This window comes from Hermetia illucens, chromosome 3, assembly GCF_905115235.1.
Source record: "Hermetia illucens chromosome 3, iHerIll2.2.curated.20191125, whole genome shotgun sequence".
Lineage (NCBI taxonomy): Eukaryota > Metazoa > Arthropoda > Insecta > Diptera > Stratiomyidae > Hermetia > Hermetia illucens.
In genome coordinates this window covers 41,443,744-41,462,020 of record NC_051851.1, presented here as the reverse complement: position 1 = coordinate 41,462,020, position 18,277 = coordinate 41,443,744, and the positions used below count along the sequence as shown (strand labels likewise).

Below are 18,277 nucleotides of genomic sequence, written 5' to 3'. Positions count from 1 at the left end.
CCTTCGCCCGGTCGATCTTTTATGGAGCACAACGACAACGGGAATGAGAGTAGTATTACAATAACGATGACGACAGAAAATGGAAAACTAGAACTATGTATCCCGAGAAAAGTCGAATCTGGGAACCAAATCCCCATATCGAATATCGTGAGAATGTAATCAAAGCGGAGAAGCCAGTATCCTTTCTGGATTTGGCGTCATGCCATTATATCACGGAGTTTTTCTCTATATATATACTAACACTAATATATTTGCCAATAGTTCGCCTTGCAAACTGGTGCCATCAAAGCTAACACCGCGATTTCAAGAAATCTTACGTATGATTACGTGTGATGCGATCTTGGAGATGAAGACGCCCCTCAATGACACACAGATGATTTGAGCGAGGAATTGAAATCGAATGCAATTCTAATTAAATTTGAATCTTTCTTGTCCTTCGGAGGATTACTCGAAAAGTTTTGCTTCAATAACATCTATTCTGGCAAAGTTGTTCCGCTATCCATAATGGGCGATTTCAACTATAATACGTATTTCGTGGATGAAAGAGAGATGGAACTGGCGTGCTCTAGACAGATATTTCAAATTGAATTAAAGCATCAAAATAAACTGTTCCGAAACATTTAGTTCCGAGGACCAGATTTATATTTTCACATATACAATTCGCTTCGTTATGAATTCTGTGGCACAAAGAAACGTTTGCCCTACAATGTGGAAGCAACATTCAAATGAAAGAGTTCAAATTTCGCAATGTCAGCAATTAATTTTTTGCCTTGTTCCAGTAGGAAGCAATTGAATATTTCACATACAAAATGCTGATACATATGAGATTACGTTTTCATTTCTGTTCTCATTTCCATGATGGTAACACATCAAGCATCCTTTTTTCATTTGCTTTTGGAGCCGCATGCATACATGTACTATATTCATGCTTCCCAAAAGAAGCTTGTCTGACATTTTCAACAGAGGGAGAACCCAGCAGCCTACACGCAAATGTTGGCTACCAAAATACGCTCCACATACTCTTATGCATACTCAAAAGCTTAAACAGTTGAGTTTTCCTTTCATGCCATATTTAAAGCCGAATTATATCATATATGTATCTCGAAGATATGCTTGCTTTTTACCCTCACAGATGAATTGGTTGCAGGGACTTAAAATTCACTATAAGACACGCAAGTCTATCACTCTTGCATATCTTTACCCATTTTGAAAGAAGCGAGTGCTAGCCCCGAAAATATTATGATGAAGTAGATACTCCAATGAATAGGACGGCAAATAGACCTTGAAATAAAACCAACGTCACTCACTTTCATTCCATCAAAATGAAAAAGGATTCTCGGATTCTATGTCAACCTGGGCAAAAGTTAAAGAAGAAACACTAAAGTGAAAGGTAAAAATGAGATGGCATTCAAAAAAGTTTTCCAACCGAAAATTATCGGCTCACTTTGACATTGACATTTCTCTTTCTGCTTTATGGAAAGTAACCGAAAAATATTTAATTTGTAATTTCGAAATGTAAAGTTGAATTAAAAAACTAAAGCTTTTCCTGCAACAACCTTGAAGTAGAATTAATATTATGCTGATAATAATTAAAGTGAGAACGATATATAATTTGCTTTTTGTTGGCATGACTCAATTTCTCCTCTCTAATTGAATTGCTATGCTATTGTTGGCATTCTGGAAAACTAGATGGACGGCGAAGAAGTTTGATAGTCCAGAGATGGCTGCAATCTAATCTGTCAACATAAGTATTTGAAAAACCTTCTTAGATGCTTATTTAGGACGACAATAAAAGGAGAGAATCCAGTTAAATATTACCCCCAAAAGGGGAGGTAAAACGGGCCACGAGATCAGTGCAAAGTTTACAGGTAGTACCCACATCAAAAAAGGCTCTGCATACTTTTTGGAAAGAGAAGTTAAAAGAGTGGATGGAGAGGATAGTCCACTGGAGGGAAGTTCTTCTTAAACAAGAGATATACATGCTAGGCATTTACCACCTGGTGAAGTATAGCGCATCAACCACATCTACACACCATCGCTTGCAGTTGCCTGAAATAAGATTCAGGTCCCCTACAACTTCCCGACACGCCCGCACTCCTTCTCTACTGTTCGGTGGCAAATGCTCTTGCGGCGATCCATTCTACGACCATTTTGGTAAAGTAGATTCCACTGCATGGCGTATGTAACAATGTAATTGTGACGTATCCACTGCCACTCCCACCTTCTGATGAGAGTCCGTACGAGTGCCAGGCCTATGTCCCGACAAAGTTCATCGTTTGTAATAGCATCAAGCCACCGTATTCCAAAAATACGCTATAAAGAGAAGTTGACGAAGGCTTGGAGCATTCATGTGACGGGTTGGGGTCACTTTCCATGTATTACTCACATATGACAATACAGAAAGATCAATAGCACAGAACAGTCTCAACTAGATCCTGGTGTTGAAATAATTACTTTTCTAGATTTTTGACAGAGCAGCGAAAGCGGATCTAGTATTGCTACTGGATCGTGCAACGTCCAATTCGGTGCTAACATCCACAGAAGTCACTCTTCCTAGATATATAAATTAATCGACGCTTATTAGTGCTCATAGGCAGAGTACGATGACCCACCAGGCTGAGAACCTTGGCGTTTATGTCCACACCAACTCTACTTGCTTCTCTTTCCAAATTCAAAGTCAGCCGGTGAGAGAGCAAATATATATCATCACCTTAGTTAAAGTGTTTGAGGAAAGACGTCGTCGACCATTGAACTCCTTTAGATCATCGGGACAAAGCGGCACGAAGAACGTCACCGATAACAAGATGAACTAATATCGTTGACAAGAAAAATCCTCTAAGATTTTACCGAGATGCAGTCCGTGATACTTTGCGCAATTATGTGTCGCTCTGATAATAGCTGTTAATCTGAAATACCTTTCCTGTATAGAGCACGCCAGATGCACGCCCTGCTCACACTGTCGAAAGCTTTCTCAAAATCAATGAAGAGCTAGTACGCGAAGATCAACACTCCCCGCTCCAAAATGATAAATGAGTTGCATTGTGTTCAATGTAGGAGGTGGAGTGGAAACTAGCCTGTCAGTTCTTTCGTGAGACGGTATCATCATCAATAGCGCAACAACCGGTATCCGATCTAAGCCTGCCTTAATAAGGAATGTCAGACACTCCAATTCCAAGTCCCTAAAACCTGTGTAGCGTCCGCCATCGCTCCATCTCAAAGTCTTATAGACTTTCCGCGCTGGATCGTCCGCATTCATACGAATTAAGTGACCCGCGCACCGTAACCTGTTGAGCCGGATTTTATCAACAACCAGACGGTAGTGGTCTCGTCGTTATGTAGGGTGCCGAATCGTCGATCCTCAAAAAATTCTTCTGAGGATTCTTCTCTCGAACGCGGCCAAGAGCTCGCATTTTTTTTTTGCTAAGAACCCATGCCTCCGAGGAATACATGAGGACTGGCAGAATCGTAGTCTTGTAGAGTAAAAGCTTAGCCCTATAGTGAAACGTTTCGGGCGGAACAGTTTTTGTAAGCTGAAATAGGTTCTGTTGGTTATCGGTTGTGATTTCCGACCTTAGAGAGGAGAAATCATCAACAGTCTCAAAGTTGTAGTCTCCTATCTTTATACTTCCTGTTTGACCAGTGCGGTTTGATGTTGCTGGTTGGTTGGTTTTCGTTACTGACGTTGCCATCCAACCTAGGAAGATAGCGGCGAATATCTTATAGGAAGTAATTAGCAACGTGATACTTCTACAATTGCTGCAAAGCCTGATATCTCGCTGTTTATGTATGGAACAAATAACGCCTCGTTGCCAATCGTCAGGCATTGATTCGCTACCCCACGTCTTGAACATCAGACGGTGAGCGGTATACACTCCCGAAATCATTGCATTCTGAGTCATCTTCCGCTTCCTCGAACAGCGCACTAGCTAATTCCCTTTGTTCAGGACGCACACTACGCTGAACTTCGCGAGATTTTACCCGGTATCGGAGTTTGAACACGTCGCACTCGCAATCATTGGCAGTGGTTAGCAGAGCCTTTAACTCCTTCCGTTCATGGATCCCTCAGCAGACGCAACACGCAAGCGAACGTATGAAACCATCTGATGGTGATCTCTTTCGAGGCCGATGTCAACGCCTCTCTTGTTACGCACATCCAGGCGGCAACTCCGAAATCTAGTGGTGATCGCAAAGTGGTCGATTTGATTGCTCGTAGGGTGTCGGTTAGTTGAAACCCGACTGACCTTATGACAGGGTACCATTTCCAAGAGATTAGATATTGTCTGCTATTTGTAGTCTAGCCTAAAATTGGTAGACCAGTAGCTTCCTCCAAACTACAATTTTTATTTTTCAGTGTAGATATATATTTCGGGAGCAACTTACCCCGTTCATCAGTACAAAGCTACTTGCTACTGGTCTATCAATCTTTGTGCTCGCCGCTATGCCACGAATGGCGAGGCGATGGAAGTTGCAGAAATACAGGAATCTACTTCCCCATCACATGTCCGAGCAAGGTGTTGGTAGATCTCAGCTTAACATACAAATCACCTATCATGATCGCTATGTAACCTTTAAGGAGTCTCCCCTGAACTGCTTTTAATTGGTCGTAGAAAGCATCTTCTTTGCTGTATCATAAGTTCCCGTTGGTACATAGCATTATACAATTGTGATGCTGTCAGAAACTGGCTCCCAGATCAAAAGTCGCCAAGAGCAACACGACACCGAATTCGCGTCTGCTGCCACTTAGCTTTCCCGAGTACAAAAGCACATTACCGCAAAAGGGAAAGGAGTACTCTCTGCTTCGCTTACCTCGTTGGAATTCCCGCTTGATTTGGACAAAGCGAGTATGCTAGAGACTCTCCCTTGAAGTGAGACTTAACATCGAAAGCTAGATTGAGATCATAGAGAAGAGTAGGAAAACGAAGTGAGAGAGGATTTAAGAAAGTAACACATCCAATGGCGAAATTTGCAAGCTTTGAGAGAAACACTACCCAATCGATTACTGAGGTAGGAGCCTGTAAATTTGATGAAAGCGAGGGAAAACTAAGCGATATTACGAATGTTGCGTAGAGCTTTAAAATAAGTGAAATCACTGTGCTCTCCCCAGATTTTTTCTTTACTACAAACTTCTGATAAATGTTCGTTTGAATTTCAATGGTGAACCAAAATGTGTAGAACTCAGTGGCCTCAAGGAGGAAGGGACATATCAAGCAAGGGAACTAGATAGAGTGGTAAATAAAGGAGTTAAGAGTTTAGCCACACGAGATCAAATCCTAGTTGATAGGCTCCCTCGTAACATGGGAATTAAGAAATTAAAATGAATGATTTACGCATGCTGAGCATCAAGAATAACGTAGGGAGAAGCACCTAAGAATTGGGAAAAACAAAGCGCAAGCAATTTGAAGAGGACAAGGTCTAGAATGTTTAAGTGGTTTCCAATGAGGTGAAGCCGATGAGCGCTACAGGGATATATGGCAGTGCATAAAGGAAAGGAATTTAACAAAGAGCTATTTTGAAAGGGCGGAGGATCGGGAATATTAGGTCAAATGACAATTGAAAAAGTTAAAGTCAGGAAAAATTATGCAGGAAACGGGGAGGAAAACTACAACTGAGTTTTCAGAAAAATTTTTTAAGAATTTCTCATACAGCTGAGAAGAGGCGGAAGGAAAATATTGGGTCTAGATTCAGGAAAAGGAAATACCCCCGCAGAACTAGGTGAATTCGGCCATTTTAGAATGAGAGTGCAGAGGTTAGAAGTAGTAACATTAGTAAAGAATAGAAGGGAAGCCATTGCTAAAGTGTGAAGACAAGAAATAAAAGAAGTACTATAAAACAACAACTGAGGCAATAGGCGCAACACTGCCAACACACTATGTGAATCTTTCCCGTAAACCTTTGTAATTGGATATGTAAAAGGAGGTGCAGCCTGAAATGGCTTAGTATGATACCCATAATAAAAATCATTGGCGCAATAATCCATATTAAATTAGGGCCCTGATGTGCGTTAAAGCACTGTAGGAGGCAATGTGGTCAGCATTGCACTTGTCCGAGATTATTACCCTGATTTGGGGCCTGGTATCCGACATTCAGTCATGATAACAAATGCCTATGCCACCAGTGAGATTTGAACCGCGACCTTTTGCTACAACAGCCCAGTGCTGTAACCACTTGAGCCATCCGTGCACAGTATGATACCCATGGTTCGTCACAAATGGAGAAGGAAAAAAAGTGTAAAAGAAAGCGGAAAATGTAGTAGCGTTGACTCAGTGTACCATGTGGCGCCTGTAGGACAAACGAAAACACGGCTACATTGAAAAAAAAAGTTTACACCCCCTTAAATTTGACGGAACATTATGTCATTCACTGTGGCAGTGCCGGTTCATTCTTTCAAAGTACTAGGTATCTAGGAAAGTTTATGTATATCAATAAGTGTATGAAGTAGTTGACAGTTCACTTTTCTTTCCGCGTATTTCAGCTTGTTGTTACTGTGAGAAAAAACAACATTAATCACATATTTTTAACAAACATCAATCCTCTTGTGTGATCCTAATATGGGTCACAAAGTAGACCATCAATTATTGTTTGCAGTTCATATCTGTAAACCCAGCATGTTTCCGTGATCACGGACACCATTGCAGCTAGAAATGAGATTTCCTAACGTTTTAAAGGTGGAATCTTACAGGATGAATTGGTCGTTTTCTACTCGTTCTTCCATAATCGGTTTTCAGGTAACATAGGTGGTGACCACGCTGACCTAGATTCAACACATAAATCTGTCTATCTCTGCAAAAAGGTCCCCGCCACAGAGCCAATCATTGAACAAATGAAAATCAACGAATGATTACTATTGATGTGACTTAACTTCGCTCAACGAATTGAATGATCAATTGTTCAAATTTTTGTACCATTTGCCAACCGGTGGTGTATACTGTTTAAATTTCATACCAAAAATTCTACAACCGATCTAGGCAAGGAACCTTCTCAGTAGCATCTACAATTCATTCCTGGGATAGTGCACTGGCGGATGTCTTCGCTCCTGTTTTATAACGGTACTCCGGGCTTAAGCGTGGGAGACGAGGAGAAGCTCTGCCGCGATATAGGCACAATCACCATGAAGCTCCCACACTTGGCCAACCGCAAATAAACAGTCTGCAATCACATCCTCCAGGAATTTTCCTCTACCTCTCTTCCCGCGATACCAGATACCCTCCGGTGGGGTTTCGTTTCTCAAGCCTTTTCAAATGAATCCCTTTCCAACTCCGGTCGGGTCCTCGACTGCCTTGGGACGACACTTCATACAACAGAGAGTTTCTATTAAAATGTGCCTGTTTTTCTTTAGTCCTTTCCCGGGTCTTTTTCAACTGTCCTAATCAAAGAAACTACCGCTTTAGTTAGAATTAGTGTTATAGTTGTCCACAATGGAAGGTGGAACAATACATAGAACCGATTAGAATCTTATGGAAGATAACTTCTCCACCTTTAATGATGAATTTTATAAGCAGTTGAAAGCAGCTTCATTGGGGAACCTCACCTCTCAGTTCATCAGTTAAATATCACTATTCAAACTGGAAGCGGAGCTGCCTTCGACAGGTCTAGTACTCAGATTTTTTTAATTGGTCCCCTGCAGACTCAAATTATGCCTCTTCAAGTTCGAAGACCTTAGTGCAAGAATGACCTAGAAAAAGCCTCTTCATTCACTTTTTCTCCTGTTACAATTTAAAAACGAATTTGGAGATGATATATAACTTAATATAATTTAAAAATAGTTTGTTGCTTTTAGATAAATAAGTAAATGGGAACATAGGATATTTTTTTATCTACCTAATCCGTACGACTAATGAATGTAGAGAAAGCTAAACAGCATCGTAATAATATAAACGTCGTTGCTATTTTTCTGGAAACTCGTTTAAAGCAAAGTTTTTCTTCTATTTTCCAGATAAAGCGCCATCAGAAGCAACATTTCGCGGTACTGAATTTCTGTCGTACGATCTCGGCCAGACGGGGGCTGAACCTATTGTTAGCGCACAAGATGCAATCTCGTTATACTTTCGAACGAGACAACCGAATGGATTACTTTTTTACACAGGTAAGCCACTTAACTATTTTGCAGAACAGACACCAGAATATCTATGGACTTACATATTTTCCTTTCACTTCTTGGGCTCCCACGCAACTTTTTGAATAAGAATATACTAAGAAAAATAAGAAGAACAAAGTACCAACTTTGAATATATCGTAGATTACCAAAGAAACGAGAATAATTTTCACGAGTAGCTTTCGGCCAGTTACTCAACTTTATTATGTTGAATAAATTAATGGATGGATTTATTGATTATCTAACTATTGACATTAATGCTCCTCCTGTCAATGTAATTACCGACATGAATTCTCCCTTGCCAGATACCTCTAGAAAAAATACCTTTTTTCCTGAAATTTCGTTTATTCAACTGGCAATTACAATTAAAGGCTATTTATTCCCATTTTGCGACTAATAGGCTTTTAATGAATTCCTATCCAAATGATTCTGTTCCACAAGATACCCTCTTTTAATTATTTCTCCTCCTGCTAGATACGCTTTGCTTTGTGGAAAGCGTTGTACATTTAATGTCTTTTTTGCGTTTTTTCCATTAATTCGACACACTCTTAGTTGGGGCAGAAGTCTTGGAACCATTCCTTCCTTGATTTTTTGCACCGTTTCATGTAGTTTTATGTATAGTATACGCAGAATGTTGTCCTTTCTTCTCTCTGGCAAAAAAGTCAATATCTAGAAAGTTACAATCTTTGCTCCTAATAATTACTTTTGATGAAATTAATTCTGTTGGAGATGGTCTGGGGAAACAGATTGGAGAGATTTCAGGATTCAAGATGATGTTCGCAATTTAAGTAATTGCTAAATAAATCGGCAGAAAGCAAGCAAACCCCAAATATCTATGCTAAAATTAGTTTCATTACATTTAGGGTAATTACTTCTATCTGAGCTGACTTCCTTTATGTATAATCATTGTAAGAAATTTCTGGTGTATTTTGAGCACCCCAAAGTGTTAGTGTTTTTGAAAATTTTCTTTTTCATCTCCGTCTATTTACCTGTCATACATAATTTGTGCAGACCTATTGGTACCAAATTTCGTAGGATGTGTGAGCATGATGGATAGCATCATTTTGTTCATTTTAAGTCACATCTAAAACCGGAATTATAAAACTGCTTTTTTCCAAATCCAATTCCATTAGGCATTGGGCTCCTTCGCCTTTTCTTAACAAAAATCTGTAGACGGAGAAGGCCAAAGCAAGTCTCCCCACACCTAAAAATGGAACAAATTGCACCAACTGTTCCTCCAGGTTTAAGGTTGGGTAGGGCTGACAACCCTACAAGAATAACCGACGTTACGGAGCTACGAAAGGAGCCTTGGACAGAATGGATTTTATAACAACGAACCTGGAAACGAAAACAGAATAACAATTTGCGTATTTTCTCAAGGAACGTGCGCTGCCTGTGCAGATGGAATGTTGCTCAACAACCAGCTGATACCCGGCCCAGCGTAACAGCGTGCAAGAGACGCGTTGGGCAGGGACCAATTTCATGGAGAAGAGGCACTACACCATATATATGTGTGGTCATCCAGTAAACCATATGCGCCGAGTAGGTTACTTGGTCAGCCAAAAAATTAAACCTACCGTTATCGGCTTTGAAAACATAATCAAACGGTCCTTTCTCCGCGATTGCTAAGCAAATTTAGAAATATAAGCCTCATTAATGTTCACGCCCCTACAGAGAGACTGCAGAGTCGAAGAACGAACCCTCGGAGCCTGTTCCAGGTATCATATCAAAATCATGCTTAGGAATTTTAACAGTTCAGTAGGGACGAATGATGAATGTTAGAACAGAGGGGCCAACATAAGCTCGGATAACTATCTCGTTGGCATGGTGCTTCGGACTCGAATAACAACACCGCCTACAATCCCCTCTGACCATCAGGTGAGAGTGAATACTAAAACCTTTCACAACACAGCCCTACGTAACACCTATAAGGAGGAAATGGATGCCGCAATAATCGCAGTCAACAGAGGTCCTGGAGATGAAGCATCAACAAATGATCTTCACAACCTGAAGAACGCTATCATTGTTATGGCAACAAACATACTCGCAGAAAAAGTTGGAACGGCTGCTTCGACGATGAACATAAGCTTGTTGCATTCTCAGAGGACGCGGGTACGCGCGAAAACCTATCACAAACTTCATCGAGCGAAAAAGTGAATTTACGGATGAAAAAAGGAAGTAGGTGAAAGCCAAGAGGGCTGTGAACTGGAGAAGTACATGGAACAAACGCACCAGAAACGGAAGTTTTACCAATAAGTCAGCATGAAGAAACCTAATTCAACTCGATGTTCATCCTGCCCAGACAAAGAGGGAAATCTGATTTCCGATAGAATGGGCATATTGGAGCGATGGGTTGACAATTTTGATGAACAGGTCAGCAATCAGAATATCGGCGACTTGAAGGTCCACAAGAGGAGGAGAGATTGTCCGTGCAATTCATTGCTTTACAAATCATAAGTCGCCAGGAGTCGATGGAATTACAGCCGAATTGATTAAATATGGAGGCGACCAATTACACCAAGCGGTTCATCAACTGATTGTCAAGGTGTGGAAATCTATGCCTAACGACTGGCGAAAGGAAAATATCACACAGTACAGCATTTATAGAGGTATCCCGTTGCTGAGTAGCATCCATATTCGCTATCTTATTAGGTCGGATAGCCCCATACGCCCAGAACATCATCTGGCCATACCAGACAAATCAGCAACAAATTTGAGACCGTTGATAATTTTTCCTGTCTGGGGTTGAAAATCACAACCGATAACAGCTACAACGATGAAATCCGCCCACGGTTGTTGGCAGCCAACAGAGCCTATTTCAGCTTACTAAAATTTTTCCGCTCGAAAAGTCTCACCATAGAGTCAAAGCTTTTCTTGTACAAGACAATGATCTTGCCACTAAAGTGACGGAGCAAGGTTCGAAGTAGCCCAGCTTGCAACATTTGAATTCTTTCAGTCAGACATGAAATTTAGAGCGGGGGTAGAGGGTGACATATGAAGCAAAAGTTATATAAATTATCTAGCGTCGATGTGCGCATCCATTTGTACAGAGAAAGTCTTGCAAAGTTATGCACGCATTCGGTGCTGGGATGACAACTCCTGTATCTTGCATTGCAGCTATTCCGTAATGAGGCACTGAGGGAATTGCTGAAACTGGGAAGATTAGTTGTGAACATAAATCAAGTGGGAACGCATTCGCCTACCCTCGGTACAGGCGAACATGAACACAGCAATAGAAAATGCGCGAAAACCAGAAGCAACCGCACTTCCCGCTGAGAGAACCGTAATCGCCAAACGGGTCGCATATAGTCCGCTACAGAGCGAACTGAGGAAAATCGACAGATGCGAAGACGCATCTGGAGCAGGCTCTCTCTAGAGCTCCAAAGAAGAAGGCGAAGAAGGACAAGAAGAAACAACACACTGCGCCATTAGAAAACCGTCTGCGTAAAGTCAAGGCGGATATGTGATGCACCAAAGGAAAAGATGGGAGACGAAGACAACAAACAAGCATACATTTTGAGAGACGCTTTGGTCTAACCTCTGGATATTCGAAAGCTTGACTGTTTTTAGAAAGGACCGAACTAAAAGAGAGTATCAAGCATAAACGTCCAGAGGCAACCAACGCCTTAATAAGATCATCTCTGTGAATTTGCAAAGGGCAAAAGTTAGTTGTGGTGGAATTTACCGAGCAATACTTACGAAAACTTCTTAAGAAATAGGAAGTCGAATTGGTTTGATAATACCAAGGATATGAATTTAGCTAACCCACACCAAGTGTTATAGATGCTTAGATTATGGGCACACTTCTGCAACCTACAAGAAAGATGACATGAGGACAGCATGCTGCAGATGCGGAAGAAGTGTCATAAGCTCTGCCGTTTGACACAATGTTAAAACGCCGGACAGGAGGCTTGCACCACAATTACAGAATATATGTTAGATTAGCTAAGTGAATACTCTGCAGCCCCCTAAATAAAAATACAACTCATTGCTGGCAGGATCTAGTCAAACTCAATGGATGTTAGCGGAAACTTGGTTATACACTGGACACCGGAAAAATGGGGACTCTGCGGAAGTACTGGTCACTAAATGCCAAACCGGCGGATTCCAATATTCTCTGCACATTACCTAGTTTTAACTATAAAAATGTCGGAGAAAACAGTTCTCTCTGTGATTAACAAAACGGAGCCAAGACTCGGTGACATCCTCGGAAGGTATATAAACCTGTGTTCCACTATTGGCCAATCATACTGTTCAGCGCATTCAGCGTTTGCCTGAGAGGGAATATTTTTCCTTCCCGCTGTAAGGTGGCGAATGTTGGACTGATTAACAACGGGAAAAGAGACTCTAAGCGGCAGTCTGCACTCCGACCACCTTGTATGCTTGACACGGTCAAGAATGTGCCCGAAAAACTCATCAGGAGTAGACTCGCTGAAGCGATACGTGCGGCCGGGGATTTATCTCCAAGACAGTTCGATTTTAAGGGGATGAATTGTTACTTATGGTTTGAGCCTTGTGCTGGAAGAAAACCGAAGTAGTCATCCTAAATCATATCGATCGGCGAGTTGATAATAGTGTCAAAACCAATGATTAAGTATCTTGGATGTGGTTTTTCGAGCAAATTAAAGGAGTTTCAATCTTAAATCAGTTAATAGAAAACATGCCAAGAGACGTTTTCTAGTGGGTACAACGCCGTCTATTCTGCATTAGAGCGTGGAGATCTGAGTTAAATCGGAGACATGCTGAGATTGACTATTTCGTTACCCAACCTCTAAGTGTAGGGACTGACCTCACGCCGAAAACCTTTATCTATCGAAAACGGGCTATGATTGGTTTCAGCAATGTGCGCACGCTTCTCGACAACGGTACCGATGATTCCCAGCATGTTCGCTTTCTACAACTCGAGTGAGAATAACAGTGACATGGGCTCGACATGGCCGTAACCGAATTAAAATTGTGGGGTCCTGGAGGATACTTCTCACGCAGCAAAGGGCTTTTGTATTCTGGAAAGCCAAGTGGGGGCTGATTTCTGACAGGGTTCTGACTGCAAGAAGCAGCAGGAGCATCACAACTATGCAATGCTATGCACCAACCAATGTGGTGGGGAATGGTAGTTTTTATGAGTAATTAATCGCAGTTCAAGGGAAGCTTTTAAAAGGTGACATTGTGATCGTGATGATGACCTGAATGCCAAAATGGGCAAAGTTGTCTTCTAGATGTGCATAACAAGAGAGGCGCTGATATCGGCTTTTAAGGGGACCATCATCTGATTGTTGCTTACGTTCGCTTGTGTGTTGTGTCTGCCACTTCCCGCAGGGTTGGAGAGCTGCGATCTACCAAATTCAACATTGACGACTTACATGATCCAACTATCGCTCGTAAAAGAATTACCTTGCTGATCGGACGATAGAAACCCTGAGTAACTCACCTACGAATATCAATGAGTATTGGTCGATCATCAAAAATGCTCTTTTCACATCTCGCAGGGGCGTCATAAGATTTGGGTGACAGTCGAATCGCAGAAGTGGATTGATAAGCGGAAGGGATTGGAGGCTCTTGTTGACCACAAATGATGACGAGTGTGACGCGCTCGAACTCCAATGCCGAGTGAAATCCCGAGAAATTCAGCGTAGTGTGTGCCGAATCAAAAGGAAATTTGCTACTGAGCTGGTCAGGGAAGCGTAAGATGCCGCAAATCACAATGATTTCCCAGGAACGGGCACCTTTCGGGATGTCACAATTTTTTTAGTAAAATTTGATTTTACTATTCAATACAGGTGCCTTCGAGGGCGATATGATTATAGCGGTCATACACTTTTCCGATATTATTTTTATAGTACGATTTATCTTTAGCCTCCAGTTCCAAATAGGCCTCAGTTTCGGCGATTACCTCTTCATCGGCGCTAAATTTCTTTCCAGGGAGCATTCTCTTGAGGTTTGAGAACAGGAAGAATTCGCTGGGGGTCCGATCTGGAGAATACGGTGGATGCGGAAACAATTCGAAGCCCAATTCATGCCATTTTGCGATTGTGTTCATTGATTTGTGACACTGTGCATTGTAATGATGAAACTGCACTATATTTTTCTTCAAATGGGACCATTTTTCAAACGCTCCAGGAACGCTATGTAATAGTCGCTGTTAATAGTTTTTCCCTTCTCAAAATAGTCGATGAATATTATACCATGGGCATCTCAAAATACTGATTTCATAGCCTTGCCAGCCGACTGTTGCGTCTTTGCACGCTTTCGACTTGGTTCACCATGTGCAGCCCCTCAGATGATAATCGTTTTGATTCTGAAAAAAAAGGGCCATGTTTTGTTCATCGTCACATATCGACGCTTAAATTCGAGTTATTTTATGGAGGAAGAGCTCCAAACAATGCTCAGAATCGTCAGCTCATTGTTGTTTTTGGTCGATTATGAACACGCGCGGCACCCAGAGCAGAGTTTTTGCATTCCCAAACACTCATACACGTTTTGTCCAATTCGTTTCTCTGATATCTTTAGAGCCTCATATCACGATCAACTCCACTTTATAATCATCCAAAATTATTTTGTGGACTTTTTTGATGTTTTCGTTCGTAACAGCCTCTTTGGGGTGTCTCCTGTATGCATCGTCCTGGATGCTCATTTCGTCTCGTTTGAATTTAGCAACCAACTTCTCAATGGCTGGTTTCCCTGATACAAGGTCCGAACAATGTTTATCATGCCTTCAACAGTATTTTTTCCCCAAAAAGGCAATACTTTATTAACAAACGAAAGTCTTTTTTATCGATTTTTTCAAACTAACAAAAGTTGCTTCATTCAAAATGCTCTATTCCAAAAACTAATAGCCCAACAGTTGTCAAATTTGTACACGTGCGGTTTGAAGATTTGGGTTAACTAAAAATCATATGGATTTCATGCTACCCTGTTACGTGGTGCAAATTACCTACCAGGGTTGAATATTGTCACCGATATTATCTCTCCTTGATATCAGTGAGGTTCTTCGGGCAGCTTTGTCCGGAGATGTCGACGAGTTCGAAGGACCATGACATTCTTCTTCCACCCCGACCACGCAGATTATATCTGTTTGCTTTCATACCAGATCGTGGACCTTAGCCAAATGGATTTGGATTTAGAAAGAAGGACAAATGTAGTTGGCCTGAGATTAACACCATCACAATCAAGGTTCCCTCCCCACCTGTCACTCAAAAATTAAAAGCCTTCATGAGCACCTGTCTGCGATGTGTCGTAGGAGTATGTTGGTCTGTACCATTTCGAACAAAGACCTTGTTCAGCGCCCTGACCCCTGGTACATTAAGGAGAGGCGATAATTTCATTCCACGCAATGGAACTCACTCTCTCAAGACTTTAAATGAGTGAGTCACTAAGAGAGAACTGGGTGCAGAATAGTAGAACAAGAGTGCGGTCATCTCGGGAAATTCTGGAAGGATTTGAAACACATTTCATCAAACGTGAAAGATAGCCCGCAGATGTGGTTGACATACTATTCCCCACCAAGGGGTGAAAGGCAAACATATATTTGTAATTTCGAGTAACCACGTCGCTACCTGAAGTATTTGCGGAAAACAAGGATGTAACAGTAGAGTTTGGCGTGGTCGTACAGAATTGGTAACAAAATTCACCCTAGCTGCGGGACGGGTAATGTTATCCTCGCCCCATGCTTAAGCTGTTCTCTGGTCCAGTTGGGCAAGAAAATAAATCGGGGAATTTTTTTCTTTATACGTATGCATGTATATCCTGGCGACTTTTTGCTTTGAATTCAAAACTCTCAAAAACCTTCTCCGTCTAATAACGTCAGCAACTATCAGCCATCCTCCCAATTACTTAACTATTGATATGAGCACGTTTCTATCTTTTCTATTCTGATATATACAATATGAAACAAACAAATTATTTTGCTAAAGCCTCGTATTTGCTTGATATTACCTCATTAGACTTTCGCTCGTTTGTGTCTTCATTTGCTGTAAGTAAATAGCTGACACCAAATCAAAGAGGCAGCAAAGGGAAAATCAAGGCCGTGGCATAATCATTTTAATTTGATTAAAATCTCTATTTCGGGATCTCCAAGAGAACTCCGAGCTCAAAAGACTAACTCCCCCCCCCCCCCTTTTTTTTCGTCAAGCTTGTCCAAACCAAATTAAGCAAATTATTAGAACCGCAAAAGTATGAATACATCGGTAGATCTGACACTAATTGGCCAGCGGATTTTCAAAACTATCCTTTTAAAGTGTAAAAAGAAATAACTATGTATCAAAGGAAAATATCAGCGGGTTTCGTTAGAAGAGCGGGAACTCCTTTTATTGGTAAAGGATGTACTCCACCAGAAAAAAACCACTTCAAAAACTGGAATGAAATCTTTCTGAAAAATTTTTTTACACCTGAGAATTTTAGGAACATGAATTAAACGTCGATTTGTTTATTCCATTCCAGGGCATGGCACAGATTACCTCAACTTGGCGCTACGCGACGGAGGCGTATCCCTGACTATGGGCTTGGCAAATGGAAAGCAAGAAATGCATATCAAACCATCTCGAGTACGCTTCGACGATCACCAATGGCACAAAGTAACAGTACACCGAAGGATACAAGAAGTACGTCGTAGCCTCAGTCCCACAGCGGGAGTGAAATACATTAGCTAATTATCTTAGCGTTCTTTTTCCAGCAGCTAATTACTACTAATAATATTTCTTCTTCCCTTTCTCCCCTCTCTCCTGTTCTTTTAAAAATGCTTCCATTCCGGCATAAAGATATCATCAATCACCAGTTTCTGTCGAGTAAGTTATGCCTCCGGAATTTGTTATGAAAAATTGCATTGTGTTCCTCTCAACTCCTTGGTCTGTTTTAGTTCTCGGCTTCTCGCGATGGCATCGTGTTGATTAAACAGTATTTGACGATAATATGATGGGATGATATTTCAGAATGTCATTTGTTATGATGCCCGATATATTGGCATCATTTCTCAACGTCACATCCTTTTCAGTTCATTCCGGCGGTTAGTTTCTCGCTCCATTGGGTGGATGCAGCGTGATAATGTGTTTCGCTGAGTTTACTAATGGAGAAGGAAGATGAAGACAAATAAGAATTTGCGGAACTAGAGGCAGACGTTTTCCGGTTAAATATTTTGCATAACTCAGAGATGGCCAATTTTTAGATTGCTATTGAATAGACAACCCAACCAGGCAAACCCCGATTTGAATGAATCTTCTCTATTCATCCACGAAGGCCAAAAGGCAGTAACGCGTGAACTATATCCAATCTAAATAATGGTGTGTCTACCATTACTTCATATTTCTCCCTCAACATAGTCAATAAAAACTTCCATCAATAGTAAACACTAAGTGGGGCGCATAAAACCGCCATAATTCTGATAGCATTTTTTCAACTTAAATTGCCCACCATAGAGACAATAAGCATTACTGTATACAAGTAACAAAGCTCCCGTCATCTGTCCTTATTTTACGTCCTTGTCCCAGTTATTTCGCGTCGAAAATTCCATTTCGAAGGATAAAACTCATTTAGACGTACTTGCACCAAAAAGGACTGTGATTAAAATAATTGGCCATTCCAAAAAAACGAGAGCTCGCAGACAACATAATTGTTTAAGTTTGCTCGCATGCCCAAACAACTGTGTGCTCTGCTACTAATCCTTTTTTCATTCCATACGCTCATATATGCTCTGTATGTATATTTACAGTTGGTAACCGTGGTTGATGATGTTTACACCGACCATTCTCATATAGCGGGCAAATTCACCATGTTATCGTCATCGCGGGTTTACGTTGGTGGAGCAGTTAATCCGCGAGCACTTTTAGGGGCTCGCGTGCATAACAATTTCATCGGTTGTTTACGGAAGGTGAGTGACAAAGTGTAGGCCTAACAACAATGTATATGCGTGAACTATACCATGGGTAAATATCCATATAGACCATATTCATGGAAACTCACGTTTACCTAGATATATGGCCCCAAATGAGGAAATATATTAGTTGATTTCTTCCCGGGCGAAATAAGCTGATATAGCTCCTATGAAAACTTTCATAGGTGCTCAGTTGAAATCCGTAGGACTTTTTCATTAAAAAAATGTGGAAGGTATGATCGAACGATAAACTTTTTTCTCCCTTCCATGATGCAAACTTTAATAATAATATGTAGTAAAATATTTTTATTTTTCATCCTCTA

At 41.1% G+C, this 18,277-nt stretch overlaps 1 protein-coding gene across 4 annotated transcripts in view; it reads left to right on the top strand.

Moving 5' to 3' along the window:
- Nucleotides 1–18,277, top strand: part of LOC119650608 (neurexin-1) — a 371,754-nt gene that overhangs the window by 248,845 nt on the left and 104,632 nt on the right. For all 4 annotated transcript variants that reach the window (XM_038053478.1, XM_038053477.1, XM_038053476.1 and 1 more), the window contains 4 exons: nt 7,934–8,083; nt 16,529–16,689; nt 16,846–16,872; nt 17,793–17,951. In XM_038053478.1, the coding sequence (XP_037909406.1) occupies nt 7,934–8,083; nt 16,529–16,689; nt 16,846–16,872; nt 17,793–17,951 (497 nt within the window). The remainder of the gene's footprint in view (nt 1–7,933; nt 8,084–16,528; nt 16,690–16,845; nt 16,873–17,792; nt 17,952–18,277) is intronic.